Genomic DNA, 22,779 nt, shown 5'->3' with positions numbered 1-22,779 from the left:
ATTCCCAGAAGTCTCCGGGCCCCACCCGGCGGCTACTTTGCTTTAGGAGTTTTACGACGTGGAGCCTCACGTCCCTCAGACGACCCAGTGACTTTGGCCTCTGGTTCTTTTTCCGTATCCCTTGTTGCAAACTGCGCGTGAGTGGCACCGTCTGAGGAGGAATCCAGCGTGGGTCGCCGCGGAGACGACTATGCAGACTTAGCCAGAGCCCGCGAGGGACGGTGAGTGGCGGTGGGAGTGAGGTTGCGAGAGGCGCTCAAAGCGTGGACCGCCCGAGCGCCGCCGCGCGAGTCCGCCTGTCCCCTCGGGGCTGTGGACGCTTGAGCAGCGGGGTTGGGGGGGCGCTGGTTTTCTCTCTCTTTTAGGGTGTGTGCGACTGTGAGACTGAGAGAGGTGTGCGTTCGTTTGTGTGATGGAGACACCGAGTGAGTGTCCTTTCTGTGAACGTGGATTACACAGAGCTCTTTGTCCCCGCCGCTGCTTCCAGGCTTCTCTCAAACATGTGTGTCTCCCAAAGAATGTGGACGCTGTTGGGAAATCTGTTTTTGAGTCCTGCAAGACACCTTCCAGCAAGAAAGTACCTACCGGCTGCTGAGATGGGAATTTTAAAATCAGGAATTGTCCCTGAGGCCAGGGTTCTGAGAGAGGCCACTTTGTAGCAAGGGGCCTGAGAGTCTGTCCTGGTCGCTGCCCACCCTAAATTGTAAATTCCCCCATTTTTCCTCCTGCCGTCCAGAACTTTAAATAGCCTCCAGCACACTATGTGGCTCCCAAAAGTTGTATTAATAATTAAATAATGTCCAGCCGTCAAAAGGCTGTTATTGGGAGGAAAAAAAAAAAAGAATTGCTCCTGAGACAGGTTCCTACCCCGATCCTTCCTCGGATTACCCTTCCTGGAAGTTCTCTGGGGCTCATTTACACATTTGAGAATGAAATCATTTCTTGAGCTCCGTTGGTGGAAACCTGCTGTGAGCCTTGATAGAGATTCACAGTCCTGCTTAATTCTGGTTTTGTGTATGAGATCACGGCGGATTTAGTAGCTTTGAAAGATGGAACACAATAAATGCTCAACATTGTCTTTATTGTGGTGTCATTCACCCTTCAGATTTCTATAAATCAATGACGAAAATATGAATGTGATGAGTGCTTCTATATCAAAGGGCTAGGTGGAGCTAATTTTCCAGAGTGTTTTGATCCAGGGGTCCTTTGTGTTTGGGAGCTTACAAGGGACCACAAAGTCTTTGTAATTGTCTAGAATTACTGCATATATTTGTAAAAGTGCATTTTTCAAAGGTGTGCATAACCTTAAAAGATTAGACTTGGGTAACTGATCTGCAATGAAAGATATTTATACTTTTGGATGATTTTTCACAAAATTAATGATTATACAAATGGAATGGTTAAGAAAATCACAGGACATCCATGAGTTAAAATATTATTAGATAATAAAATTCCTGTTCATAAGAATTAAGTCATTACAAGAAAAAAAATGGCTATGATCTAATGTTGAACAATCTTAATATATTGTAGTTATAAAACAGTAGTCAAGAAAATTTGAAAGCAGCAGCTCATTTTAAAAAGAGAATTTTGTAAAAACTTTTGCAAGGATTGTAAACAAAATGATAATTTAATTGGTTTTTTAGAGAAGAATGAGTGTTCAGCTACATTTACTGAGCATTTTCTATGTACACAGAACTTTTCTATCTACTTGGTATACATGTTCACATTAATTTGTGAAGGCAGTTTCCCTTTCCGTTGATGTTAGAATGTTTATGGTGAAATGTCTCTAATTATCATCAGTGCAATACAGCTAAAGGGTATTCAGGAAGTGAATATACTTAAGTGGTATTTTAATTATGTTGAGTTTTTCATCGTAGGTCTGATATTAACAAATCTTTTTAATAAGGAAAATATAACCTCTTTCCAAAGTCATGACTATAAGTATTTTAATACTTTGCAATATCTTTATATTTTATTTATGCTAATGGAAGTAATACAGGTTTACTGCCAAAAAATAAGCCTGTGTTCATTTCCTTAAGGAACTCATTGAGAAGAAAGCAAGGATAACCCATAATCTCCCTAGAGATAATCACTTTAACATTTTGATGTGTATATATATATATATATATTTTTTAATTCCGTTTTTGTGTGGCTTTGTTTTGGCAGAATAAAATTGATCAAGTAAAGGAGACAAAAGAGTCCAACTCATAGTTCAAAAAATCTAATCTAATCCAATAATAGACATTATACCCTGTATATGTAAGGAGAAGAGGGAATGGCAGAGAATCTTGTGTGAAAAGCATTACAAACAGTTATGCCTTTTATTTATTACAAATGTTATTTGAAACAATTACCAGGGCACTGTATTACTAAGGGAGACATCTTTTCAGAGTTAATAACTTAGAAGTTTGAGCTTACTTTCTGAAAAAATAACACTAATCTCTATTTTCCAGGTGTCTTGCAAGTACAAGCAATTTTTACAAACGTTGTTATGCTAGAAAATAAAGATAATATTTATAAATATTTATGTAAATATGTGAAGAATAAAACTGATTTTCCAGTTGTATTCTCAATTTTATCATACTATTCTTTGAACTGGTTTATGATTCTGAAAAGTTTTTCTTACTCTCTATAGCTGCTGGGGACTGAGGAAAGGCACAGTTTCTCTTTTCTTGTCTAAAAATCTCTCCTTTTTAAAATAATGATTTTATAAAGCAGAAATCTATTTTCTCAAATGTAGCTCCTAAAATTTTATTAAATATTAGAATTATAAGAAAGAGGAAGCTCAAGAAGCACAAGCTTTAATAAAACCAGGAAGCATCAGAATTAACTTTTTATAATGAAAGATTAAGGAATATGGAATGATTTTCTTCTTCAGTAATGATAGAAATTTTACATTAGTCATCATGATGTACAGTTTAGTGTGTATATGGATTATTTTGCCTAGTCTTCAAAATAGTTTTGTGTGATTTTTTTTTATCCTTACTTTGCTGATTAGGAAATCGGCATTGAAATGTTTTTCCTAATTTCAGTGGGATGCCACCTCCTAAATTATGCGTGCCTTCACTGAGCAATTCTTTTAATATTGTTTTCCATCAATTATGTGGTTTAATATCATCCTTAAGAATAGCATGGCATAAACGTCACAATATAGCAGACTATAATATATTTAACCTGTTTGCTTGCAGTGAGATTTTCATGTTTTTAATTGTGGACCATCAAAAATTACTCTCTGATGAACATCCTTGTGTATATACTTTGTAAATTTATATAGTTATTTCCTTTAAAATTTTTTGAAAAGTGGTATTTTGTAGTAAAAAAAATCATACTTCTTTTAATTGTTTAAAATATGCCAGACCTGGAAAGTATAATATTTGAGGTAATGCAATTACTAAAAAGACATAATTGCTTCCTTCAGAGTACTTATAATCTGTGAAGGAATTTAAAATCTGAATAGGAATAGGGCTTCCCTGGTGATTCAGTGGTTAAGAATCCACCTGGCAATACAAGAGACATAGGTTCAATCCCTGGTCCAGGAAGATTCCCACATGCCTCGGAGCAACTAAGCCCGTGTGCCACAACTACTGAGCCTGTGCTCTAGGGCTTCGCAAGCCACAGCTACTGAAGCCCGTGCACCCTAGAGCCCAGGCTCCACAACAAGAGAAGCCATTGCAATGAGAAGCCTGCACACCACAACTAGAGAATAGCCCCTGCTTGCTGCAACTAGAGAAAAGCCAGTGCCACAGCGAAGACTCAGCACAGCCAAAAACAAATAAATAAATTAATAAAAAAATTAAAAAACAATCTGAATAAATCTGAATAGGGATAATTATAAGGTAGTATGTGATAAAGGCCACTGGTGAGAGTTAAGTGACCTGCCTAAAGGAGACATCTGGGTGACTGTAGTAACAGTAAGAATATAAACAAGTAATACTGAGCACATGGGATCTGTATAGCAATATAAGTGGATATTTTTACTATGACCTTTATATCTTGTAGACTTCATTCTAGTATGAGATGTATAGCAAAATTATAGGTAAAATAATACAGCAGCTTTCTGGAGGGTATCATGACAAAACTGACTGGTTCAGAAACAAAAATTCTTTTGTCAAAAAGATCTGAAATAAAGATGCATTGAGACTGTCATCAGTTCACAAAAGAGATTACTCAGGGACTGTAAGTTTTTTGTAGCCAAAATTCCAACATAACTGAGAAAAAAGTATAAAATGAGATATTAGGATCCAGAGGTAACAAAAGCCATTTAGTAAAATAATGTGAATTTAAAGAACAAAGAACTTTTGGTAAGTCTTCACCTTAAGTTAAAAAAATCTTTCAAATTCCTATGTCAGTTGTTACAATGAATATGAAATAACCTTTTAAAAAAACAAGATCTGGCACCCGTGCGAACATGGCGCTGCGCGCGGTGTGGAGCGTGCGGGCCGCGGTCTGCAGCCTGCGCGCCATCTCGGCACTCAGCGCGCCCTGCTCGCTGCGGCCCTGGGGACTGCGACCCGGTGCCGTCCGGACGCTGCGCACCGGCCCTGCTCTGCTGTCGGTGCGGAAATTCACAGAAAAACATGAATGGGTAACAACAGAAAATGGTGTTGGAACAGTGGGAATCAGCAATTTTGCACAGGAAGCTTTGGGAGATGTTGTTTACTGTAGTCTGCCTGAAGTTGGGACAAAGTTGAACAAACAAGAGGAGTTTGGTGCTTTGGAAAGTGTGAAAGCTGCTAGTGAACTCTATTCTCCTCTATCAGGAGAAGTAACTGAAATTAATAAAGCTCTAGCAGAAAATCCAGGACTTGTCAACAAGTCTTGTTATGAAGATGGTTGGCTGATCAAGATGACATTCAGTAACCCTTCAGAACTAGATGAACTAATGAGTGAAGAAGCATATGAGAAATACATAAAATCTATTGAGGAGTGAAAATGGAACCCCTAAATAAACTACTTTGAAACAACTTAAAAAAAAAAAAAGATCTAAGCAAAAAGATAGGGATTGCTCATGTCAAATTCTGATCATGGCAAAGGTGTATTTTATGTCTTCAGTAGTCTTATTTGATTGTTTCATGTATGGAGTAAAAATAATTGAATACACAGTGATTCATTTCTAAAGATATCCCCACAAAAACAAACAATGCAAAACAACCAAAAATATAAGAGCTCTTAGTATGTAGACATACAAATTTCTAGACATTTCTATCTTCTGTTTTATGATTATCTGTCATTCTTTTCTCTGTATTGATTAATATGCTGCTATATTTTATAAATAGAAATATATTAAGTTAAATTGACTTTTCTATTGATGTAAATGAAACATTTTCCACTTCATTAAATATTCTTCCCAATTTAACATTTAATGACTACTTTGTATTCTAGCATATTGTTGGTCTGTCATATATTTAACTAATAAGCTCTGCTGGACTTAGAATGCTGAACATTTCTTGTCCATCTCTAATATTTTGATCAACTGCAACTACTTTCAAGGCCACAAAAGAGGTTTTAATTTGGATTACATAGCCTCTTTTCTGTCTTGAAGTTCACAATGGAAAGAGGAAGATCTGCTTAGAGCAGGACACAGCTGCCGAATCTCAGGTTCATATCAATCTGATCACAATGGTACATTGGTCAGAAAATTTTCTACTGAAGTATCTGGGTCTGGGTTTCAATGCAGAAATGACTCTGCAGCTGAGGCCTCTGGGAAATGAGTGGGGAATGCATTTGTCCAGAATCCTAACTTACCCAAGTTGTGTGTGATGGGAAGTGATTAGGAATCTGGAATAGAAGAGCATAAATGGTGATATTAACTGGCGCCCAGTGTGGAAACTAAAGCACATCTGAAAGTCTTTCTCTTCTCCCAGGTCTGGGTTTTCTGGACTCGGCTTTTCTGATAGAGAAGCCCAGAGGACTGATCAGCTCTTACAGGTCTAAAACCATGGCCCATGTAAGTTAATATTTCTCTTCTTGTTGAAATATGTGTGTGTTTTTTAGGTCATGTAAGCATTTTCATTAATTTTCCTGAAGTTTCCTAAGAGAAAGTTTGCTCAAATAACCTGTTTCCTAAAAAATAAATAAATAACCTGTTTCCTAACTATTGTTCCAGAGAAATATGAGGTCAGATGACTTAGCACTGTCTCTGTTTGGCCCATTCGAAACTAGTGTTCATATAATTATTTCCCAGATTATTCAGTATATTTTAAGTGCCCATTTTTCAATTAAGGGCAGTGATGGAATAATGGGACTTAAAATTCTTTGAAGTAAAGATTTATGCTGTGCAGGTCAGATTTGTAGTTTGGAGATAGAGACAGTTCAGTTCGGTCGCTCACTCATGTCCGACTCTTTGCGACCCTGTGGACTGCAGCACGCCAGGCCTCCCTGTCCATCACCATCACCAAGTCCTGGAGCCTGCTCAAACTCATGTCCATCAAGTCGGTGATGCCATCCAACCATCTCATCCTCTGTTGCCGCTTCTCCTCCTGTCTTCAATCTTTCCCAGCTTCAGGGTCTTTTCAAATGAGTCAGTTCTTCACATCAGGTGGCCAAAGTATTGGAGTTTCAGCTTCAGCATCACTCCTTCCAATGAATATTCAGGACTGATTTCTTTTAGGAGATAGAGATAGTGATTCTATCCATGGTAAGACTTTGATGTTTTCCACAGATGTGAGATTTCCAGGTAGATGCAGTGGAATTTATCATTGAATGACCTGAATCTTAATGTGGTATGAAATTCTTGCTTTCTGTGGATTAGGTTATGATTGGGGCTTTTAAGATGGCAGTCATGGATTTGCTAGGAAAGCCAAGAGACATAAATACTAAGGCTATTTTGTTGTTGAATGAGACATGCTATGTTTGTGTAACATCTGTATAATTGACCAGCCTTCTTCAGTATCATTTAAGTCAAATGAGTTATCTTTTACTGCATAATTAATTAATCTGTATCTTAAAGCAGCAAACATTTATCTCACAGTTTCAGTCATTCAAATATTTGGATGTAGCTTAGCTTGACCCTTCTGCTCTGGGTCTGTTATAGGGTTATCAGTGTGTTGGTCAGGTTTGCAGTCATTATAAAGCCCAACTTTGAGTGGATCTGCATCCAAGCTCACTGGTGTGGTTGTTGACTTGATGCAGTTCTCATGGCTGTTGGATTGAGGGCCTCACTTCCTCAGTAGCTGTTGACTGGCAGCTGTTCTTGGTTTATTTTTATGTGGGCCTCTCCTTAGAGCAGTTCACAACATGGTAACTGGCTTCCACAGAGTGAGCAAGAGAGAATAAGCAAGAATATGCAAGAGAGAATAAGCAATGTGGAAATCATAGTTTTTTATAAGCTAACATTGAACATGACATTCCATCACTTTTCTCTATTCTATTCTATCAGAAATAATTCTCTCACTGGGTTCAGCCCACACTCAAAAGGAGAGGATTACATGAGGACATAAATTCCAGGAAATGGAGATTATTGGTAATCAATAAAGTTACCTGCCACACTCAGAATAAGGAAAACATTCAGTGAGAAATGGTAGATGACAGCAACAATGCATATGTAGTTGGTGAAAATAGGACCTTAGAATTGTGGAAAACTTTCCGAATGTTGTGTATCTAATTGTGTAAATGATTGAATCTGATTTACTTATAAAATACAATGTCATATACCAAAATAATACATGGATTTATTGAACAAAGCAAAAATGCTTATGGCAATATCTGATATAATGAAGTACTTAATGCTTATTTCAAATCCTGAAAGATGATGCTGTTAAAGTGCTGCAGTCAATATGCCAGCAAATCTGGAAAACTCAGCAGTGGCCATAGGACTGGAAAAGGTCAGTTTTCATTTCAATCCCAAAAAAGGACAATGCCAAAGAATGTTCAAACTACTGCAAAATTGCACTTGTTTCACATGCTAGCAAAGTAATGCTCAGAATCCTCCAAGCTACGCTTCAATGATACGTGAACCAAGAACTTCCAGATATACAGGCTGGATTTAGAAAATGCAGAGAAACCAAAGATCAAATTGCCATCCATTGGATCATAGCAAAAGCTAGAGAATCTGGAAAAACATCTACGTCTTCTTCATTGACTACGCTAAAGATTTTGTATGCTGCTGCTGCTGCTAAGTCACTTCAGTCGTGTCCGACTCTGTGTGACCCCGTAGACGGTAGCCCACCAGGCTCCCCTGTCCCTGGGATTCTCCAGGCAAGAACACTGGAGTGGATTGCCATTTCCTTTTCCAATGTGTGAAAGTGAAAAGTAAAAGTGAAGTTGCTCAGTCGTGTCTGACTCTTAGTGACCCCATGGACTGTAGCCTACCAGGCTCCTCCGTCCATGGGATTTGCCAGGCAAGGGTACTGGAGTGGAGTGCCATTGCCTTCTCTGAAAGATTTTGTATAGATCACAATAAACTGTGCAAAATTCTTAAAGAGATGGAAATACCAGACCACCTTACCTGCCTCCTGCAAAACCTGTATGCAGGTCAAGAAGCAGCAACAGTTAGAACTAGACATGGAACAATGGACTGCTTCAGAATTGGGAAAGGAGTATGACAAGACTGTATATTGTCACCCTGCTTACTTAACTTATATATAGAGTACATCATGTGAAATGCCAGGCTAGGTGAAGCACAAGATGGAATCAAGATTGCCAGGAGAAACACCACTAACTTCAGATATGCACATGACACCACCCTTATGGCAGAAAATGAAGAAGAAATAAAGAGCCTCTTGATGAAGGGGAAAGAGGAGAGTGAAAAAGCTGGCTTAAAACTCAGCATTAAAAAAAAAAGATTATGCTATCCAGTGCCATCACTTCATGGCAAATAGATGGAGGAACAATGGAAGCAGTGACAGACTTTATTTTTGTGGGCTACAGAATCACTGTAGACGGTGACAACAGTCATGAAATTAAAAGATACTTGTTCTTTGGAAGAAAAGCAATGACAAACTTACACAGCATATTCAAAAGCAGAGACGTTACTTTGCTGACAAATGTCCATCTAATCAAAGCTATGGTTTTTCCAGTAGTCATGTGTGGATGTGAGAGCTGGACAATAAAAAAGACTGAGTGACAAAGAATTGACAACCTTCAAACTGTGGTGCTGGTGAAGACTCTTGAGAGTCCCTTGGACTGCAAGGAGATCAAACCTGTCAATCCTAAAGGAAATCAACCCTGAATATTAATTGGAAGGAATGGTGCTGAAGCTGAAGCTCCAATACTTTGACTACCTGATGCGAAGAGCTGATTCATTGGAAAAGACCCTGATGCTTTGAAAGACTGAAGGCAGAAGGAGAAGGGGGTGACAGAGGATGAGATGGTTGGATCGCATCACCGACTCGGTGGACATGACTTTGAGCAAACTCAGGGAGATGGTGAAGGACAGAGAAGCCTGGCGTGCTGCAGTCCATGGGATCATAAAGAGCTGGACATGACTGAGTGACTGAAAAACGGTGCTTGAAGTAAATCTTTAATTTTACCCAGTTTTCTAAAATTTGAAGAAATATTTATTGAGAATTTTTGAGGCAGATACTATTTGAACATTATCCTTGTGTAGGCTTTTTAATTTAGGAGGGAAACATTATTATTTTGTCCATTTCCAAATGGTTCAGATATTTAGAAGTATCCAGAGTATGGAAGACATTCGATCTGTGTCTGCAGGCTTCTTAAAAAATACATATACATTGTGCTTCAGTCTCCTTCCACGTTCTAGATTGCCAGTCTACATGCTTTTATTTTCTTTTTTCCTGCAGAGAAGTCCATCAATTCCTCTGCTTCTACTTTCAACATATCTTCTTTAATTTCTTCAGTGACACATGTATTTATGGTTTCAGGGATCGTTGACGTTCAGTGATGTGTCCATAGGATTCTCTCAGCAGGAGTGGGAATGCCTGGACCCTGTTCAGAAGACTTTGTACCGGGATGTGATGATGGAGAACTATGGTAACTTGGTCTCATTGGGTATGTTCATCAGCCTTAAATAATTTAGGTTAATTTAGAATCTGCTCTATAGGCTATGTATTTTTTCCACTGTGATTTGCAGGCTGCCTTTCAAGAAACTAACTAAATTTGTTTTTCCTCTTCCCCCAAAAGTGGCTGAGCTTTGTCAGGTTAGAAATGGCAGCACCATTAAATACCTTAATCTTCTCTATTGTTCAATCATATTTATATCTCCATGTGTTCTCTTTTTGTATTTGCATCTCTTCCATAATGACCAAGCAGCTAAATTAGAAATTTGTGGCATATATTGTACAACATGGTCAAAGGTTGAAGTTTTTTTGTTCATTTGTGTTCCAAATTGCTCTAATACTTCATTTTATGATTTGAAACAGTTTTACGGATATTAGCTTATCACAGGGCCCTGAATTGCTCTCAGAGCCTCCACAGTTTGTATGATAATGGATTGGATAATTGGAATTTATTTAAAATTGTACCAAACGCAGTTCATTTCCTAAAACAAAAGTCTTCATCTGATTTGTTGTTGAAAGTTGTGATTGGTGAAAATTACATTCAAAATGGAATGAATATCTTATAGCTGTCTTTTCTTGTGTCCTCTAGTGATACTAGAGCATAAGAATAAAGTTAATAGTTAACATTTTGATTACTGTGCAGTAATCATTATTCTAGGTACATTATGTGATTTAACTTATTAAAATAACTTGAGTATTAACTGATTTAATTCCCCCAACAGTACTATTATCCCCATTTTATAAAGGAGAATACTGAGGTGCAGTGGGTTTAAATGAATTGTTCAAGGTTATGCCAAAGGCAGGAATTGATTCCAGGCTTCAGAGTATCTTTTTAACCACATTATGCTTGATCTCTAGAGTTAGAAGACATATGAGTTTGAATTTTAAACACAGCAAAACAAAAACTTTACCTTACCAACTGATCTCTTGTTCTTTAATTTTCTCATTCTTCTCTAAAATAGTTGATATTATGATCTTTTATAATCTTAATTATAATTTTAATCTAGACTAGTCGCAATTTATTTCTCCATCCTGTGGCATTCTTTTTTCTTTAAAGCAGGCCATTCCATTTCTAAGCCAAATGTAATTACTTTACTGGAGCAAGGAAAAGAGCCCTGGCTAGTTGTGAGAGAAGAAACAAGAAGTTGGTGTACAGGTAAGAGCCAGTCAGGCAGAAGTCATTTGTGTAAGTTGTAGCCCAGGCGGTATGTACTTGGTAAACCTATCCCTGAAACATTAGTTGAAAGCTCCCCTCTCAGTGATGCATGCTAAGTTGCTTCAGTCGTGTCCAAATCTTTGCAACCCCGTGAACTGTAGTTCACCAGCATCCTCTGTCCATGGCATTTCTGAGCCAAGATTACTGGAGTGGGTTAATGTATCCTTCTCCAGGGGATCTTCCTGACCCAGGGATCAAACCTGAGTCTCCTGCATTGCAGGCGGATTCTTTACTGACTGAGCCACCAGGGAAGCCCAGTAATTGCATGTTTAACAATCTTAGAAAGTTTACATTGCTCCATTCCACTTACTCCATATCCTTTTTAACACTTGATCTTGTCACTCCCTTAAATTCTAGATACTGTAGTTGGTATGTAGTAGTATCTTAGTGGTTTTAATTTACACTATGATGACTAATCTTGAGTTTCTTTCATTTACTGATCATTCATATTTTTAGGAGTATTTGTTCGAATCTTTACCCATTTGAAATCATTATTTTCTTACACTTGAGGGGTAACTGTTCTTCATTTTGCAACAGAAGGAAGTTGTTTTGGAACATTAAAAACATTTTCCCCACAATTTGTCTTACCTATTTTATTAATATCTTAGAAGGAGTTTTAAAATTTTTATATATTCCAATTTATCAAATTCCTCTTTTATGATTTTTTTTGGGGGTATACTATAAAATAAATCTTTGTCTGCCCCAAGGTGGCAAAGTTTTGTCCCTATTTTTTCTTGACCTTTTTTAAGTTTTGCTTTTACATTTAGTTCTGTATTCATTTTGAGTTAATTTTTTATTACAGTGTGAGTAGGGTTCAGGACTAATGGTTTTCCTATGGATACAGTTATTCTAGCACCATTTTTTAAAAAGGGAATTTCCTTTCCCCTTTGGATTGCTTTGGCATCCTGTTGGGTTATATGTGTGTGTGTCTATTTCTGGTCTCTATTGTGTTCTTCATGTTGGCATAGAAAGTGAGAATCTTGAGGTAGATATTTTCATTTGTGACCTTTGTTGAATTGAGGTAGTTTTCTTTTGTTCCTAGTTTGCTGCTTTCTTTTTTGTTGTTGTTTGTTTTTGCTATGAATGGGCGTTCAATTTTGCCAAATGCTTTATCTAAAATTTTTTTTCAAAACTTGACATTTCCTGTGTCCTCTCGTAATCCTTCCTTTTCTCTCTCCTTCCAACTTCCCTAGGTAAGCACTGATCTACTTTCTACTTTCTATCACAATTGAGTTGATTGCATTTTCTGTAGTTTTATATATAAAAAAAGATAGTGTGCAGTTTTTCATCTTCCTTTAGTCAGTGTAATTATGTTGAAGTTCATCATGTTGTTATTTGTATTTTACTATGTATTGCTCAGTACTATACAAGTATTTGATTATACCACAGTTTGTTTCTTCATTATTTGTTGATGGACATTTTTGGGTGTTAGCAATGACAAATTAAGATGCTGTAGATATTTGTTTACAAGTTTTTGAATGGACATATGCTTTCATTTCTTTAGGATAAATACTGAGCAGTTGAATGCCTGGATTATATAGGACATGTATGATTAAATGTGTAAGACTTAAAATTCATTTATTTTTGGCCATGCTGAGTCCTCGTTGAGGCTCAAGGGCTTTCTCTAGTTGCAGCAAGTGGGGGCTACTCTCTAGTTGCAGTGTGTGGCTTCTCATTGTAGTGGCTTCTCTTGTTGCAGAGCATGGACTCTAGGGTGCAGGTTTCAGTAGTTGTGGCTCACAGGCTTAGTTGCCTGGTGGCATGTGGAATCTTCCTGGATCAGGGATCGTACCTGTGTCCCCTGCATTGGCAGGTGGATTCTTAACCACTGGATCACCAAGGAAGTCCAAGATTTTAAATTTAGATAAGTAAGATTATAAATTTAAATTTGTAAGAAACTTTTATAGAGTTTTTATACCATTTCACATCTCCACCAGCTCTTAAGAGAAGGGTGGATCCTCTGTATCTTGTGAACAATTGGTCTGATCAGTCTTTTTAATTTTGGCCTTTCAAATAAGTATATAGTGGCATTTTGTTGTGGCTTAAATCTGATTCTCTGTAATGGCTAATGATATTGAGTATCTTCTTTACTGTTTCCTTGGTGCAGTATCTTTTAAAATCTTTTCTCTGTTTTCTTATTGAACTTGTAAGTTACTTTTCATATTCTACATTAAAATATAGTCTTTTTTAATATTCTCTTTTTTATTGTGATTTTTCCTTTCATTCTTATAGCAGTATGTTTTAGAGAACAGAAATTTTTAACTTTCACAAAATTGAGTTTACCTGTTTATTCTTTATGAATCATGACTTTTGGTGTATCTAAGAATTCTCTTTGCTGTCCAAGGGACTCTTAAGAGTTTTCTCCAACACCACAGTTCAAAAGCATCAATTCTTCAGCACTCAAGCTTTCTTTATAGTCCAACTCTCACATCCATACATGACTACTGCAAAAACCATAGCTTTGACTAGTCTGACCTTTGTTGGCAAAGTAATGTCTCTGCTTTTTAATATACTGTCTAGGTTGGCCATAACTTTTCTTCCAAGGAGCAAGCGTCTTTTAACTTTATGGCAGCAGTCACCATCTGCAGTGATTTTGGAGCCCCCCAAAATAAAGTCTGTCACTGTTTCCACTGTTTCCAAGTCTATTTGCCATGAAGTGGTGGGACCAGATGCCATGATCTTAGTTTTCTGAATGTTGAGTTTTAAACCAACTTTTCACTCTCCTCTTTAACTTTCATCAAGAGGTTCTTTAGTTCTTCTTCACTTTCTGCCATAAGGGTGGTGTCATCTGAATATCTGAGGTTATTGTTATTTCTCCCGGCAGTCTTGATTCCAGCTTGTGCTTCATCCAGCCCAGCATTTCTCATGAGGTACTCTGCATATAAGTTAAATAAGCAGGGTGACAATATACAGTCTTGACATACTCCTTTCCTGATTTGGAACCAGTCTGTTGTTCCATGTTCAGTTCTAACTGTTGCTTCTAGACCTGCTTACAGATTTCTCAGGAGGCAGGTCAGGTGGTTTGGTATTCCAGCCAGTCCATCCTAAAGAAATTGGTCCTGAATATTCATTGGAAGGACTGATGCTGAAGCTAAAACTCCAGTACTTTGGCCACCTGATGCAAAGAACTGACTCATTTGAAAAGACCCTGAAGCTGGGAAAGATTGAAGACGGGAGGAGAAGGGGATGACAGAAGATGAGATGGTTGGATGGCATCACTGACTCAACGTACATGATGAGTAAACTCTGAGAGTTGGTGATGGACGGGGAGGTATGCATGCTGCAGTCCATGGGATCCCAAAGAGTCGGATATGACTGAGCAACTGAACTTAAGAATTCTTTGCTTAGCCCAAGATCACACATTTTTTTCCTGTTTTCTTCTGGAAGTTGCACAATTTTAACGTTCAGGTCTGTGATCCATTTTTTATTTCATTTTTATTTATAAAAGTCTGGATTCTTTTTTTCTTTTTCAGCATATGCCTATCTCAATTGTTCCTGCATCATTTCTTTCTTCACTATTGCCTTTGAAATGATGAAAGTAAAATTTTCACATATGTGTGGATCTATTTCTGATAATCTGTTCCATTGGTTATGTGTCAGTTTGATGTGTCTTGCTGATTACTGTATCTTCATAAGTCTTATAATTAAGTAGTGTTATTTGGTTCTTGCATTACAGTCTTTTCAAAGTTTAACTCTTCTAGATCCTTTGCATTTCCTTATAAATTTTAGGATCAGCTTGTCAGTTTCATCATAGACAACAAAAATGTCTGCTAGGACTTTTTAATGAAATTACATTAAATCTATAAATCAATTCAGCAATAATTATTGACATCTTAATAATACCAAGTTTTACATCCCATGAACATGATATATCTCTCCATTTATTTACTTATTTATATTTCTCAGCTGTGTTTTGTAGTTTATAGTGTACAGGTCTTCAGGTCAGTTCAGTCGCTCAGTCGTTTCTGACTCTTTGTGACCCCATGAATTGCAGCACGCCAGGCCTCCCCGTCTATCACCAACTCCTGGAGTTCACTCAGACTCACATCCATCGAGTCATTGATGCCATCCAGCCATCTCATCCTCTGTCGTCCCCTTCACCTCCTGCCCCCAATCCCTCCCAGCATCAGAGTCTTTTCCAATGAGTCAACTTTTCACATGAAGTGGCCAAAGTATTGGAGTTTCAGCTTTAGCATCAGTCCTTCCAATGAACACCCAGGATCGATCTCCTTTAGAATGGACTGGCTGAATCTCCTTGCAGTCCAAGGGACTCTCAAGAGTCTTCTCCAACACCACAGTTCAAAAGCATCAATTCTTCGGCGCTCAGCTTTCTTCACAGTCCAACTCTCACATCCATACATGACCACTGGAAAAACCATAGCCTTGACTACACGGACCATTGTTGGCAAAGTAATGTCTCTGCTTTTGAATCTGCTATCTAGGTTGGTCATAACTTTCCTTCCAAGGAATAAACATCTTACACATCTTTTTTGAGATATATTCCTCATGATATCCTATTTTTGATACTATTTTAAAGTTTTTAAAGTTTGAATTCCTGAGTGTTCTCTCATATTTATTGTACATATTGGTTGTATATGCTTCAGGCTTGTTAAACTTAGTTATTATCTTCTAGTAGCTGTTTTGTTTCAGAGAAGGCAATGGCACCCCACTCCAGTACTCTTGCCTGGAAAATCCCATGGATGGAGGAGCCTGGAAGGCTGCAGTCCATGGGGTCGCTGAGGGTCAGAGATGACTGAGCGACTTCACTTTCACTTTTCACTTTCATGCATTGGAGAAGGGAATGGCAACCCACTTCAGTGTTCTTGCCTGGAGAATCCAAGGGACGGTGGAGCCTGGTGGGCTGCCGTCTGTGGGGTCGCACAGAGTCGGACACGACTGAAGCGACTTAGCAGCAGTAGCAGTAGCAGCTGTTTTGTACATTATGTTTGACTTTCTACATGTATGATTAAGTAATCTTGATTAGTGATATTTTTGTTTCTTAGCTTTTCTCCTGCATGCCTTTATTTATTTTCTTGACTTATTGCACTGCCTGGAACTTCTAGTCCAGTGTTGGATAGAAGGGCATAACTTTTTATTGTTCCTGATCATATGATGTTAGCTGTGGGTTTTTGGCAGATGATCTTTTTAGGATAAGTTCTTTTTTTCTAGTTTGCTGTAATTTTTTTTTAGATTTTCTTTAATATGAACTATTTTTGAATTGGTTACAATATTGTTTCTGTTATTTATGTTATGGTTTTTTGGCTGCAATACATGTGGGATCTTAGCTTCCCGACCAGGAGTTGAACCCACACCCCCTCCATTGGAAGGCAAATTCTTAACCATTGGATCACCAAGAAAGTCCTTGCTGTGAGTTTTTATGAGGGACAGATATAACTTTTATTAAATGCTTTAAAAAAATTTTGTTTTTAGACATGATCCATACGGGTTTTATAGTTAATTATATTGATGGAATTTTCAAATATTAAACCAGTCTTGTATTCCTGAGATTGATCATTAATATGGTCTGAATGTTTATATACCCCAGTGTGCACATATTGAAATCCTAACTCCCAAAGATAATGGCATTTGGAGGAAAAGCCCTTGGGATTTGATGAGGGCATGAAGGTAGAGCCCTCATGAGTAGAATTAGTGTTCTTATTAAGAGTTCCCACAAGGATTCCTAACCCCTTACATTGTATGAGAATGCATTGAGAGGGTACTGGCTATGAACTAGGAAGAAGGCCTTTCCCAGAATATGATCATACTGGTCCCTTGATCTTGCACTTCTCAGCCTTTGGAACTGTGAGAAATAAATTTGTGTGTTTATGAGCTACCCAGGATATTTTTTGTTACAGTAGCCTAAATGGACTAAGACAGGCATAATATATTATCTTTTTTATATGTTGATCAATTCTGTTAAGATAGTGTTTAGTATTTTGCATATATGTTTACAAAGACTTCCCAGATGCCTCAGTGATAATCCACCTGCCAAGCAGGTTCTATCCCTTGGTCAAGAAGATTCCCTGGAGAAGGAAATGGCAACCCACTCCATTATTCTTGCCGGGTGATTCCATGGACAGAGGAGCCCAGTAGGCTACAGTCCATAGGGTCACAGAGTTAGACATGACTGATCGACTAAGCATGTACACAGATATGTTTACAAGATTTTATACTGTGTAATTTTCACTTCTTACAGTGTTTTTCTCCTGTTTGGTATCACGGTAACTAGCTACATAGAGTGATTCACTCCTCAATTTTCTGAAAGAGTTTGTTTAGAATTGGTAGTACTTCTTCACTAAGTATTTGAAACAGTTCACCAGTGAAATCACTTGTGCTTGTAATTTTCTTCGTGGAGAGGTTTTCAAATTGTTTGTAGGTATAGTGTTGCCACACTGATTTATATCCTCATGCACATGTCATTGTTGATAAGGGTGAATGTTGTACTGATTCATACCCAAATGGGTTTCCCTGATAGCTCAGTTGGTAAAGAATCTGCCTGCAATGCAGGAGATCCAGGTTCGATCTCTGGGTTGGGAACATCTCCTGGAGAAGGGAAAGGCTACCCATTGCAGTCTTCCGGCCTGGAGAATTCCATGGACTGTATATAGTCCATGGTGTCGCAACGAGTTGGACACAACTGAGCGCCTTTCACTTTCACATACCCAAATACCAAATTAAGAAATCTCCTTTTCTGGCTATTTTTGTCCCAGGATTCCTCCCCTTGCTTTCTAGTTTGGCAGTGCTCCCTCTCATTGTTTTTATAGCCAGAAATATTGTGGTGTTTCTGTTGGAAGTTTTGTAGCCCATGCTTACCCCACAATAACGGACCTGCCCTTGAAACACGGACATGAGAGTGAGTTAAGCAAGAAACTCAGCTCAGTCTCAGCTGCTTTGTAAAGTCTTGACTCCTTTCCAAAGCCCTCCTGATATATTTACAGCCTTAATGTAGTTAGTTTTTGTGTTTTGTCAAGTGTTAATTGTTGAAATCAGTCAGAAAGGGGGCAGGCCATAGGAACTTCATGCTGCCATACTGGTACTAGAACTTCTTCAATTAGAGTTATTTAATGATGAGAAACAATTTTTTTCTCTTGATTCACTGCTGATTCATTGCTTTTTATTGCATGGTTTTTACCTGTCACAATCATTTTTATGCCACTATTTTTTAAATTTTTTGGCCAGGTTAAACTTTCTAAGCCTTTGAATTCTTCCTATCTTTTTGGCATAAGAGCCTAAATTTTCCCTTTGTCCAGCTATGCTGTATCCATTTTTTTAGATCTAGATATTGAGAAATTATAATACAGGTGTTAAAATATGTTTATTACTTTTTTTTTCCTGGCAGCTTTTTTTCTGTTTCTTCTGAGCATCTGATTGGTTTAGGCTTTCTCTTCTGTGGTCATTTTTGATAAATTTTCCTAGAAAGTAATCCATACTTTCAAAAATAGTCATGTAGTATAATTCATACAAATTATACCTTACAGTTTAAATAAATTCCTGTTTCTTTTAATTCCTCTGGTGGTTCTTGTTTTCCTCATATTATTATTTGTTTTTGATTGTCTTTTTTAACTGATTTATGTAACACTTCTTAATGATTTTTTTTAAAGCACCATCTTTATTTGTTAATGCTACTGTTTTCTAACTCATTACTTTCTACTTTTATCTTTATTTTACTTCCTCCCTCTACTCTGTTGTTTGTTGTTTATTTTTTACATATTAGGCTTCGAGTTTCAAATCATTTTTTTGTAGAGATATTATTTTAGGTTTTCAGTTCTCTGCCTGGTGAAACAATGCCCAAGATTCAGATATGGGTTTGTTTTCTGTGTGGTCCACTTATTATTTTAGTTTTTTCTTCCCATAGTGATCTAGCATTTTTCAAGAAGGCATTTTCATTTCCACATGAAAATGCTTTTGGTTTCCAGTATTTATTAATTACCATTGTTATCAGTTTTGAAGCATGTTGTTAATATTCTTTCAATTTTTTATACACATACCACACCATACGCTAGTTACAAGAAAATATTTTTTGCCCTCAACTCATAGCCTCCTCATTAAACACTTTGTATTTTGATCAAGACACTTCACAGGGACTTTTATCATTCAGCCCCCAACTGCTAATTGTTTTTCATATAATTCTTGGTGCTCTTCTAGACTCTTTTGTATAATTCAAAAGTTCCCTCTTTTGCCCAGAGTCCCTAAATGTTCAAAATACTACATGACTTGTATGTATACCTGGTATATATCAGAGAACTGATTGACAAACTTTTCTGGGGATGACCAGAATGGTTGATGATGATGATGTGATGTTTAGTCACTAAGTTGTGTCCAACTCTTGTTACCCCCATGGACAGTAGCCTGCCAGGCTCTTCTGTCCCTGGGATTTCCCAGGCAAGAATACTGGAATGGGTTGCTATTTCCATCTCCAGAAGATCTTCCCAAATAAAGGATCGAATCCATGTCTCCTGCATTGGTAGGCAGATACTTTACCATCAGGGTAAAGCCTTGACCAGAATGGTTGGCCTTGGTTAAAAAGGAAAGCTAGAGAGGACCTGAGAAAAGCTATGAAGGAATGAATGAGATTGAACATCTATAAGGATGATAAATAATAAAAGTGTCAGGGGAGGAGTAACTAAGCAAAGACCCTCAGTATCTTAATTAATATATATATGAAGAATAAAAAGCACATGGTGGCTATGCACAGAGGGAAAGTGTCACAGTGGTGGAAATGCATATTTTTAGGGGAATTATAATTGAAGACTGATCAGGTATAAATAATTGCTTTTTGAAATTTTATATATGTACATATTTATATTTTAGATGGAAACAGTATTTAGAGATGGCTGATACTGCCTCTCTAGGGACAAGATTTTGCATATCATCCTAAGTCAAGTTTCAGTTACATTACACTGATAGCTTGAAATTGCCTGTGGTGGGACTGTTTACACCATAGACATTGGCAAACACTATAAATCAGAGCTGGATGTGTTAGGTGTGTGTCTTTGTAGAGCTGGTTGTTAAGCATTTACCAGTACTGTACTGCATAAAATTAGTTTTTCTGAGCCCTCCTTCTGAATTTTCAAGTTTTATAACTGTATTTTAGAGTTCTTTAAACCATCTTTACTGGGTGAAATTTTCAGTTTTTCTCTTAATTCTATAAAATGTTTTGTTTTGTGGTCAAAGGAACTTTTTTCTTATTTGTTTTAGATTTGGACTCAAGATATGAAATAACCAGCAATGGAAAAGCATACATTTATAAAAAACGTTCATCTCTTACTCTACCTCACAGAATTGATAATGGAGAGAAACCATATGAATGTAAGGAATGTGGGAAGGCCTTTAGTCGTCATACAGACCTAAAAGTACATCAAGTAATTCATACCGGTGAGAAACCGTATGAATGTAAGGAATGTGGGAAGGCCTTTGGTCGTTCTACAGATTTAAAAGTACATCAGGTAATTCATACTGGTGAGAAACCGTATGAATGTGAGGAATGTGGGAAGGCTTTTAGTCGTCTTACAGACTTTAAAGTACATAAGAGAATTCATACTGGTGAGAAACCCTATGAATGTGAACAGTGTGGGAAGGCTTTTAGTCGTGCCTCCAACCTTGCTCAACATGCCAGAGTTCATACTGGTGAGAAATCCTATGAATGTAAGGAATGTGGGAAAGCCTTCAGTGATGTTGGAACACTTAAAATACATCAGAGAATTCATACTGGTGAGAAACCGTATGAATGTAAGGAATGTGGGAAGGCCTTTAGTCAAGCCTCAAACCTCATACAACATGACAGGATTCATACTGGTGAAAAACCCTATGAATGTAAAGACTGCGGGAAGGCCTTTAGTCATGCTTCACATCTTGTTAGACATGAGAGAATTCATACTGGTAAGAAACCCTATGAATGTAAGGAGTGTGGGAAGGCTTTTAGGAGTAGCCATCAACTTACCATACACCATAGATTTCATACTGGTGAGAAACCGTATGAATGTGAGGCATGTGGGAAGGCCTTTAGTGTGTATGGACGACTTACTCGACATCAGAGTATTCACAGTGGTGAGAGACCTTTTGAATGTAACAAATGTGGGAAGTGCTTTAGGCTCAGTTCAAGCCTTAAAGTACACCAGAGTATTCATACTGGTGAGAAACCCTTTAGATGCCACAAATGTGGGAAGTCCTTTAGGCTTAGTTCAATGCTTAAGGTACATCACAGAATTCACACTGGAGAGAGACTTTGTGGGATATATGTATAGTAGACAGTGGAATTATACAACATGTAATGAAGAGAATGTGAGAAGGATTTTATATGGTTCAGTGCTTATAAGGCATCAGATAATTTAGGAACTCCTGGGAATTCAAGCAATGTTCGAAGTTTTTCAGTTATGACCCAAATACTGTTCACCTCCAGAGAATTTATATTGTACTTTATATTAACAAGTCTTTTATGGCATTCCCCTTTTGTTACTATTCACTGAGTGACCAAGCTCTTTGGCCAAGGTTGCAAAGCAGATAAGTGCCTCCAGTTCCCTGGTTGGGGAATTAAGATCCAGCAAGCCACACAGCATGGCCAAAGAAGGAAAAAAGAAAAATAACCTCCCAACAAAGAAAAGTCCTGGGCCTGGTGGCTTCACTGGTGAATTTAAACAAGAACTAATACCAGTCTTTCTCAAACTTTTCAAAAAAGTTGAAGAGGAGGGAATACTTCCTAACTGATTCTGTGAGACCAGCACAACCCTGTTAACAAAACTACTAAAAAACCACTAAAGAAAACTACAGAACAGTGTCTCTTATGATTATTTATTCATAAATTTAAAAATCCTCAACAAAGTACTAGCAAACAGAATTCTGCAGCATATTAAAAGGATTATACACAATCACCAAATGAATTTATTCCTAGAATGCAAGCATGGTTCATCATATGAAAGTTCATCAATGTAATATGGCACATCAGCAAAATGAAGGAAAAAAACATGATCATGCCAACTGATACAGAAAAAGCATTTGACAAAATTCAACACCCCTTTATAATAAAAACACTCAACAAAATAGGAATAGAAGGAAATCATCTCCATTGTAACAAAAGGTATATATGAAATTATCTCCACATAATAAAAGCTATATGAAAGACCAATAGGAAGCATCAGTTCAGTTCAGTTCAGTCGCTCAGTTGTGTCCGACTTTTTGCGACCCCATGAATCACAGCACGACGGGCCTCCTTATCCATCACCAACTCCCGGAGTTCACCAAACTCATGTCCATCGAGTCGGTGATGCCATCCAGCCATCTCATTCTCTGTCGTCCCCTTCTCCTCCTGTCCCCAATCCCTCCAAGCATCAGAGTCTTTTCCAATGAGTCAACTCTTCGCATTAGGTGGCCAAAGTACCGGAGTTTCAGCTTTAGCATCAGTCCTTCCAGGGCTGATCTCCTTTAGAATGGACTGGTTGGATGTCCTTGCAGTCCAAGGGACTCTCAAGAGTCTTCTCCAACACCACAGTTCAAAACCATCATTTCTTCGGTGCTCAGCCTTCTTCACAGTCCAACTCTCACATCCATACATGACCACTGGATAAACCACAGTCTTGACTAGACAGACCTTTGTTGGCAAAGTAATAT

At 37.7% G+C, this 22,779-nt stretch overlaps 2 protein-coding genes across 3 annotated transcripts; both read left to right on the top strand.

Annotated features, from left to right (window-relative positions):
* LOC120872539 (zinc finger protein 607-like) lies at positions 1 to 21,946 on the top strand. 2 transcript variants are annotated; one of them, XM_040253017.1, is made up of 5 exons: positions 1 to 221; positions 5,865 to 5,947; positions 9,825 to 9,951; positions 11,020 to 11,115; positions 20,374 to 21,946. In XM_040253017.1, the coding sequence occupies exons 2-5, from the start codon at positions 5,939 to 5,941 to the stop codon at positions 21,417 to 21,419; spliced, it is 1,278 nt and encodes a 425-aa protein (XP_040108951.1). In that variant the 5' UTR covers positions 1 to 221; positions 5,865 to 5,938; the 3' UTR covers positions 21,420 to 21,946. The 2 variants fall into 2 exon arrangements, with proteins under 2 accessions (XP_040108951.1, XP_040108950.1); XM_040253016.1 differs by having other exon boundaries at positions 11,017 to 11,115.
* Positions 4,400 to 4,980, top strand: LOC120872577 (glycine cleavage system H protein, mitochondrial-like). The gene has a single exon (XM_040253083.1). It carries the CDS (start codon positions 4,409 to 4,411, stop codon positions 4,928 to 4,930), a length of 522 nt encoding a protein of 173 aa, XP_040109017.1. The 5' UTR covers positions 4,400 to 4,408; the 3' UTR covers positions 4,931 to 4,980.
* Positions 21,947 to 22,779: the final 833 nt, after the last annotated feature.

This window comes from Oryx dammah, unplaced genomic scaffold, assembly GCF_014754425.2.
Source record: "Oryx dammah isolate SB20612 unplaced genomic scaffold, SCBI_Odam_1.1 HiC_scaffold_13, whole genome shotgun sequence".
Lineage (NCBI taxonomy): Eukaryota > Metazoa > Chordata > Mammalia > Artiodactyla > Bovidae > Oryx > Oryx dammah.
This window is presented reverse-complemented; position numbering and strand designations above follow the sequence as displayed.